Below are 9729 nucleotides of genomic sequence, written 5' to 3'. Positions count from 1 at the left end.
TGGCTACCGTGGACTGGGCTGTGGCTATGGCTATGGCTGTGGCTATGGCTCACGCTCTCTCTGTGGCTGTGGCTATGGCTGTGGTTCTGGCTATGGCTCCGGATTTGGCTACTACTACTGAGGACACCATGGAAGACTCTCACCCCCTTGAATGTGAGCTCAGAAATCTTCAATTCTGAACTCCATGTTTTATGAACTTCCTTCTTAATGGCTCTTACATCTCAAGTTCATGATGTGACCTTATTGAAGATATGCCCTTAATGACCTTCAAATATAAGACCTGAGGTTTTTCTTTCTCTGAATTTTACTCCTGAGAATGAATATTGTTTAGATATCATCCTGTGTACCTCTCTAGATCTTTCAACAATATAAAAAGCATCTCATGTTTTGATTTTTCTATATTTTCCTAATAAATTTATTCAACCTCATAAACTACAATATTTGCTACTTCATTTACTTATTTATCGTGTGTGTGTGTCTCTCTCTGTGTGTGTGTGTGTGTGTGTGTGTATGTCTGTGTGTGTATGTCCATGTGCCATAGCACACATATGGGAGTCAGAAGAAAACTTGAGAAGGGTGGTTCTTTTTCTTCAGCATGTAATAGTGTTTGTACTCATCTTGCCAGGTTTAAATACATGCCCCTTTAACCCCTAAGCAATTTTTCTGATACTGTGATTTTCTGACATTATCCATATTTATATTTCATTGTAACATACAACTGCTTTTCTTAAGGTATACCTGCTTTAAAATTTCTATTTCACTTGTGCCACCAAGTCATTCGTTAGTGATATTAAGAACATAATAATATTAACAATGCAGAAAAATAATAAGGAATACCTTAAGGTATACCTGCTTTTAAATTTCTATTTCAGTTGTGCCACCAAGTCATTTGTTAGTAATATTAAGAACATGATAATATTAACAATGCAGAAAAATAATCTGAACAAAACAAACTCCATTTAAAGTATGTCTATATGAGTTATGCTGAATTGTGGTTAGGATTAGAGTTTAGCAAGGCGGGGGGGGGGGTGCAAATGATCCCTGTCCCTCCAGAATTTACACTTGACTGTTGATTGTTTCTGTCCTGTGCAGACCTACTACAAACCGCTGTTCATGAGGTCATGACTACATTGGCTGTGTTATGTATCAAGTTAGTTCTTTATAGCAAGTGCACCTATATTCAGGCTTTCCCATTATTGCTGCCTCTCTTCTATATTACTCCCTGAGCATTAGAGGAGGTAGCACGAATGATCTACTAAGAGTTGAGTGTTCCATTCCCATTTATTTACACTACCTTGAGCAGCCATTGGTCTCTGTATTCACCTCTGTTTATAGTGAGTTTACTTGATTACAGAATACCATACATATATGTATAGAATACTATACATATGTGGGTAGCAACATAAATATTTAGAGGACTGTTTAGGTTTGTTGCAGTTAAGATAAATAATTGTAGTTAAGTTCTCCCATAAGACCTAAGAACTCTTAGGTCATGGATTTTTAACTGGATTATAGTATCAATCATGATTGTGCTTTGTGGAATGGCCTCCAAAACAAATTATAGAACATTTGATTGATTTGATTTGTACCAATTGGTACATCTTGCCTGCTAGACTGGTATTGCAGTTCTTACAATTCTTATCTTGGTAGGACCATTGAAACCCATTGTCCTTGAGAGCTTTCACTGTGGCTTCTGACCCAGTGAAATGTGGACAATAGGGAGGAAGTCAGCAGCTCAATTTCAGATTTATCGTGCATCTAAGGTGTGTGATGTCTTAAGCAATAGGCTCCTATCAACAAGTTAGGGAGGACTACCACAAGTAATGTGAAGACCTTGTTTTAGGGGGCTTTGTGGTTCCTTGTAGTAAAATTGGTGACTGCATATTCTTGAATCTTAAAAATAAAATAAATACTAAATGAATCATGGTCAGTAGTGCTACTTTTATTTTAATTACAGATTTTAGTTATCTTGATTTCTTGAAGAGACTTGATCACTGATCATAAGATTTATAAGGAAAAAAGGTTCATGACTATTGTTAAAATTTTCTAACACATGTACTTGTCTCACATATTAATGGTACCAAAAATTATTGATTTTTTGCTATTATAATGCTCAGAGTTAAGTTTCAATGCGAGCAGTCATGTCACCAAACAAACATATATTTTTACTCATATTGATTTGTTCATGTCTGTTAATTAAATTAGGAATATCTAGAATTGAAAGAAAAACATAAAAGACTCTTTTACCATTAGCTCTTTATCTTACTTCTGCCATTCATTTCCTGTACCCATGAACTTCAACTCTAATATCATTATATTTACTTTCATTAGAATTATGCATAAAATAATTCTAGTTTATTACACTAAAACATGAAACATAGATCTTATTAATAAATTTAGGGATTTTTTGCATATTATAAACTTCTGGATTGGCATGAACATATACGATTAGATGGAATAACATAGCCTGTATTGAAAAGTTGCTATATCTAAATGTGTTAAAAATATGTAAGGAAGTCAAAATAAAGTCTGATGTTTAATAAAAGTGACATTTTACAATTACATGCATGGTGGGTTTTTTTGATTGTTGGCATATAGAGTAATAGTTTATTGTCAAATTTGATTAATATTATGTGCATAAATTACATGGAAACTATAAAAATCAATTATATTTGTAATCTCTTCAAAATAATTTTATTTAAGGAGGATTTGCTAGATCGCCATCATAATATTAGGTTCTGATGAACCTCCCAGAGCAATTATCTTAAAGAAACCTCAACACAACCAACTATATGATATCTTAAAGATATTCTCATTTTATTGATGGTTGAAAGTAAAGTTAAATGAAACAGAAGTCTTCCAGACAGACTTAGTGTGAAACAAAATTTTCCATACATACATATTGTGTCTTTATATTTAAATTCAGCATTTTCTTAAATAAATGCAAAATGTTTCAGGTTATTCTTCATTATTAGTGTCACTTAATTATGAGATATATTTAATTAAAATATATCTGAATATCAAGATTATTTTAACCCCTCCTTTTATAAAGTTACCACAGCCATCTTCCTTCTTTCATCTGTTGATTTATGAATCTCAGACTCTCTCATAGGATAACTAGAAGTTAAGCATAAATCCTACATTTTTATTTTATATATTCATACCTTGATGTTATATTCTAATGTAATTTCTCAGTCTCCATTTATCTTAAGTTCCGTTGACTGAAGAGAAAGCACACTGAAAGGGAGAGAATCTTTGCCAGCTATACACCCGACAGAGGATAAATAGCTAGGATATATAAAGAACTCAAAACGTAAAGAGTCAAAAAACAAGCACCACATGCTTTAAAATGGGCTATTGACTTGAAATGAATTTTTCCCATATGAGCCAATGTTTCCCCACAAGAGCCATAGACTATCTAATAAAATGTCAATGCAGTCAGGAGAAGACCCCCTTTTGAGTTTTTTGGTCAGAGAAACCCAAGAGTCTCCACAATCATCATAGTTATTATTATTGCCCCTTATTCCCTCACTCCAGAGGTTGAAAGCAAATCTGTCTGACAGAAGACAATTTGCACTCTAGACTCAGGACTCAGAATATCCGTGTTGGATCTGGCCTGGAAACTTTTTTCCTGAGAGGATTTCTACAGAAATCTACAAGTGATTAAAATTCAGAGAAGTGATCTTGTAGAGCCGAGCTCCAATGGATGCATCTACAATGAAACTGCTGGCCAGGAGACTTGTGGTCCTGGCTCTATCAGAAAGGAGGCTGAGGAAGCTATTATGAGCTAGCCAGTAAACAGCACCACTCCACGGTCTCTGCATGAGCTCCTGCTTCCAGCCTTCCTCCTTGCTTGAGATCCTGACTTCCTTCAATGATGAACTATGATATGGAACTACATGCCAAGTAAACCCTATCCTTCCTAAGTTGTTTTGACCATGGTACTTCATCACAGAAATAGTAACCATAACTAAGACAAATACTAACAGAAAAGGGGTGAATATCAAGACGGGTGAGGTGGCGCACGCCTTTAATCCCTGCACTTGGGAGGCAGAGGCAGGAGGACTTCTGAGTTCGAGGCTAGCCTGGTCTACAGAGTGAGTTCCAGAACAGCCAGGGCTATACAGAGAAACCCTGTCTTGAAAAACAAAACAAAACAAAGCAAAACCTAAAAAGAACCAAACAAACAAAAAAAGGGGTGAGTATCAAGGGGTCCAAGCTCAATCCCTAGACATAGAACTACAGGGAACTAGGGAATATGGAAAATGAGCAAAATACTTTTTTTGCAAGGAAGATTTGCTGCATTTATTATTCAGTGTAAAATGTTAAGAAATGAAAGCATATTTACACAAATAATAATCTATGGATCAAAGAGGATGTATTTATTGTATTTACATATTTAAGAACACACACACATATTATCATGAATTTGAGATGGAGCAAAGTAGGAATATATGTGAAGAGTTAGAATGAGATGATATAATTATATTTAATTTCATGATAAAAATATAACATACATGGAAGCCCAAACTTTTACTTAGGTTTTTAGGTATCAAAAGATCCCTGTGGTTTATCTTTGTAGAACTGAGGCATGCTGAATAAATACTTAGTCTACTATCAATTTTATTTTAGAAACCCACTTGATATCTTTTTATGGTTATTTCACTTGTAGTTTATACTATTATTCCACTTCATGGAATGATTCATGAAAAATTTCATGAATGAAATGAAATGAAAATGATTCATGAAAAATTCAGTTTTGTATATGGGAAGTTGGAATTAAGCATCATTAATAAGGTCCCTGTTCTCAAGATATTTATTTCCTTAAGTGTGTGGTGGGGAGGTGATTCAAGTAATGTCAGAAGCTGTAACTATAAAGGATCTTCAACATGACTGCCTGAACATGAGCTGAACTGTAGACATGCCAGAATGGACTGGGGCAGACTAAGGTTAGGGTTAGGTTACATCATTTCCCTCCTCCCTTTACAAAGAACTGCAGGCAAGGAAGGAGTACCGAGATTGGGAGAAATGATCTTCCCCAGGAAAGCACATAACGTGGTTATCCAATACCAAGTGATCAGCTCAAAAAACATACATACAAATGGCATTATACAGACCATGGTGGCTTTATTTAGGAATGTATGTATATGGATTTATTTAGGAATGTATGTACATAAATAAATGTATATGCATGCAGATAGTATTTATATATTCATATTATAATAATAAATAAGGAGGTCATGGATTTGAAAGAGCGAAGGGGAGAGTGTATGGGAAGGTTTAGAGAAAGGAAAGGGAAGAGGGAAATAATGTAATTTCAAAACAAAAATGTTACATACTTTTAAAATAGTGTCTTAGTTGTGTCTAAATTTTATCAACTTTCAGTAAAGTTTCCATAAACACCTGCTCTGGGCGGGGGAGAAATAGCCAATAGAGGAAGTAGAGGAAGTTGCAGAGTCAAGCCAACCTCCTGCATATAAAAAGGAGCCTGTACATGTTTAAGATTGAGGAAAAGCTGTAGACAAGTTGTAAAAGATATTACAGAAAGATGTAGTTGGTCATTGCCTACTCCAGGGTTTTAGACAGTTCACCAAGCTTTACTGTGTTTCAGAACTTAAACAAAATGTCAAGAAATAAACTAAAATGGAATTTGGGTAGGCTCCACAGGAGTATTGACTGTCAGAAATCCAAGCATTTGAGGGAAAGGAGGTGAAAAGTGGAACATATATTAGATATACATTTTGTAATGACATCATTTTTACTAAGAGAACTAGTGAATTTGGCAAACACCTAGGGAAACTAAAGAAAATTTCCCCAAGGAAAGAAATTATTTGGGAGGGGGGAGGTTCTTTCTGCAGCAAATAAATTTTAATTATATTTCAGAGTGATAGGCATGTAGAACATTTTAGAAAAGGAGAGAATATAAACAGGAACACCAAAAGGATTTCTAGGGCAATAAAACTAGGATACTATAACGCTGAATGCATGCCATGCAGGATCGTCAAAGCCCACAGAAGGTATATCATTAGGAGTGAACATTAACTATGGACTCTGGGAGATAATGATGCTTTGGTGTAGCTCATATGTTGCAATAGGTGTGCCACTGTGTATAGCACGCTGGTGACGGAGATGCTGGGAAGCAGAGAGTAGAGATGGTACATGAAAACAATGTCTCTGGTTCTCAGTTATGTCACAAGTACGAACCTGTTCAAACATAAGTGTCATTCACACTTTACAGTCCATTTCAAAAATAAAATTGTGTGGTGGGGGCGGGGCTCTCTATCTCTGGCTCTGTTTCCTGACTTTGGGTTCCTTTCTCCTAACTGGACTGCCTTGTCTGGCCTCAGTAGGAAAGCATGCACTTAGTCCTTCTGCATGTGACAGGGCTGGTTGGCACTCATGGGGGTCCTCCCCTTCTCTGAGGAGAAAGGGAAGGGGGTGGGAGGAAGGGGAATGTGAGTATGGGATGTGAGGAGGAAACAGGGGGCTTATGATCAAGATGTAAAGTGACTAAATAAATGAATAAATAAATAAATAAATAAATAAATAAATAAATAAATAAATAAATGTTCTAATGAACATAAAGCACTCACTGATTATAAATCTAAATATTAGTACTTTATAAGACATAAATGACTCTTGAAAATTGATTCTAAAAGACTTGCTGCCATAAATTTTATACCTGGCTTATATGGAAAACATAATTCCAAAACAAAGCATTTCTGGACTATTAATCTTATGGTCATTTTTCTGGACATGTTTGTACAATATGAATTGTTTTTCCAGTTCCTTGCAAAGCTGTGGTTAATTTTACACAATGAAAGAAATGCACTGTTGCATGTCCTCAGAGCTTGGGCAGTCTAGTGAAAATAACAAAGTCATGTAATATTTAATGGTTATCACAAAAAGTTCTACATGAATGACTAAAAGCAGATATCCTGTTCAACATTATTTATTATTGCAAAAGAATTTAATTTTGAAAAATATATTGCTGAAATCAAATGTCTAACACTGTTCTAGATGATATTAACTTATTATAAATACTAAAATAGGGGGCTGGTGAGATGGCTCAGTGGGTAAGAACACCCGACTGCTCTTCCTAAGGTCCTGAGTTCAAATCCCAGCAACCACGTGGTGGCTCATAACCATCTGTAACAAGATCTGACTCCCTCTTCTGGAGTGTCTGAAGACAGTTACAGTGTACTTACATATAATAAATAAATAAATCTAAAAAAAAGAGATAAATACTAAAATAGAGACAATTTTTCTAGCAGTTGCTAGTGGGTTTTTTTTTCTCAAAAAATCATAGAAACAATAGCATTTCAGGTTTCAGAAATTTTCTAAGAATAACTGGTAAAATCTCTTAAACATTTCAAAAGCTAAAATATGGCATTTTAAAAATCAGAATTTATGAAGCCTTAATTTATCAAAATATATTATAATCATTTTTACTATTTAAAAATCCATAAAAGAATTGATTTTCATGAGCATGAAAGAAACTAGTCAAAAATTAATAATCTCTGTAATTAATATTCCAGACACAAAATTCAGTTTGTTGGTTCACTGAAATTTTAAATATTAAAGTGAAATTTAAAATAACTTGCAATTGGCCTGTTTCTTAATTGCAATTCAAAGACAAAGTCAAAAGCAAGTTTCTCCCTTATAGTTGATACACAGCTATTATATTATAGAGCAAAAATGTTTTGAATATGTAACAGATGAAATACACTGCTTCAAATGGCTGAAGTTGGTGCACAAGGGAAAGAATATGCATTTTATTCTATGATGTGGGCAAGTCAGCACATGAGCACCTTGGGTATGTTGTATATGCATACAGCACTTAAAATGAACATTTCTATGTCTTAGTGTTCCCTCATTATTATTGATGTCAATTTTTTTTTCCACGGGACCTAATTGGTAAACAAAGCAAGCTTCCATAATAACTTTGAGGTTCTGTCATATGGTTGAGAAAAAAAAAACCCTAATTATATTAAATCAGTCTTAAAATTAGCCAATGGCATGAGCACATGGTGGGTCCCACCCAGACTGAGAGAGTATAAAAGGGCCTTCCTTCAGGCAGAAGTATACAGACTCAAGTCACCTCCACTCCTCTCTACTCAAGAACAACCTCAACAACCAGCACCATGTGTGGCTACTACGGAAACTACTATGGCGGCAGAGGCTATGGCTGCTGTGGCTATGGAGGCCTGGGCTATGGCTATGGAGGCCTGGGCTATGGCTATGGAGGCCTGGGCTGTGGCTATGGCTCCTACTATGGCTGTGGCTACCGTGGACTGGGCTGTGGCTATGGCTATGGCTGTGGCTATGGCTCACGCTCTCTCTGTGGCTGTAGCTATGGCTGTGGCTCTGGCTACGGATCTGGATTTGGCTACTACTATTGAGAAACTCAAGGATACCTCTTTCTCCTCATGTATGATGCAAAGTTCCTCCAGCTTTAAATCCCAAGACCTGACAGTACCACATAAAACTGGAATAGTATGGGGCTCTGATGGTCTGAAATACACTGGCATCCATTTATGACCAGCATTCCACTATAAATACCATCTGTATTCAGCTTTTTATTCCAGAAGCTTTGTAAAAGGTCAATAATATTAATTTTCTTCACTGTATTTCCAATAAAATTTCTTAAGATAAATATAAATTTTGGTTTTATTTTGTTTATTATTTATTCATAAATATTTATTCTATATTTCTGAACCCTTTCTTTTTAAATTTATTCTTCTCTCATCCTGACTATAGTTTCCCCTCCCTCCACTTCTCCCATTCCCTGCCCCCTACCTCCCCTCTTCCAGATTCACTGCTCCTGTGTTTGCCTTCAGAAAGAAGTAGGCCGCCCAGGGATATCAACTGAACATGATCCAAAATGTTACAAGAATAGGTGCATACCCTCATATCAAGGCTGGACCAGGTGACCTAATAGGAGGAAATGGGTCCCAAAAGCAGGTAGAAGAGTCAGACACCCATTGTTAGAAATCCAATAAAAGACCCAAGCTAAAGAACTCCAGCATGTATGCAGCATGCAGATCCATGCAGGCTGCAAGGCTGCAGGTTCAGTCTCTGTGAGCCCATATGTGCCCTGCTTGGTGGATTCTGAGGGCCATGCTTTGCTGGTGTTCAGGACCTTTCAATCCTTCGCCCTTTTCTCTAGCTTTCTCCTAGCTCTATCCCTCTAGTGTTTGGATGTGGGTCTTTGCATTCGCTCCTATCAGATGCTGGATGAAGCCTCTCTGATGACAATTAGGCCAGGCTCTGGTCCATGAGCAGAGAGTATCATTAGGAATCAATTCATTGACTCTTTCACATCGTGTTTGATTATATCCTTGGTGTCTGGTATATCCAGGCTCTGGCTGTTCAGACAGTGCCAGTCATGGGTAAGCTCCCTCTCCCGGCCTGGGCTTCACACTGATGAGGTTGAATTTGGTTGGACTCTTTCACAAGTTCTACACCACTATTAATTACCCCAGGACATCTTGTTTAAACCTTTACAGTTGGCTCGTTTGACACACTGTCTTATCTTCTAAACCTCCAGAAGGTTAGCCTTGTAAAGCAAGATTGCACTTTAAAATTTTCTCCTTTATCCTTTCATCTTAGCTCTAAATTTTGTCTCTGTACCAGAGACTACCCCATCCAGGAATCCATCCCATCATCAGCCACCAAACCCAGATACTAATGCACATGCCAGCAAGATTCTGCTGAAGGGACCCTGAT

General features: G+C 36.5%; 1 protein-coding gene across 1 annotated transcript; it reads left to right on the top strand.

Moving 5' to 3' along the window:
* The first annotated feature begins 8092 nt into the window (after window positions 1-8092).
* Window positions 8093-8653, top strand: LOC110329341 (keratin-associated protein 6-5-like). Its single transcript, XM_021208915.1, has one exon. It carries the CDS (start codon window positions 8145-8147, stop codon window positions 8400-8402), a length of 258 nt encoding a protein of 85 aa, XP_021064574.1. The 5' UTR covers window positions 8093-8144; the 3' UTR covers window positions 8403-8653.
* The last annotated feature ends 1076 nt before the right edge of the window (window positions 8654-9729 follow it).

Source organism: Mus pahari, chromosome 12 (assembly GCF_900095145.1).
Source record: "Mus pahari chromosome 12, PAHARI_EIJ_v1.1, whole genome shotgun sequence".
Classification (NCBI taxonomy): domain Eukaryota; kingdom Metazoa; phylum Chordata; class Mammalia; order Rodentia; family Muridae; genus Mus; species Mus pahari.
This window is presented reverse-complemented; position numbering and strand designations above follow the sequence as displayed.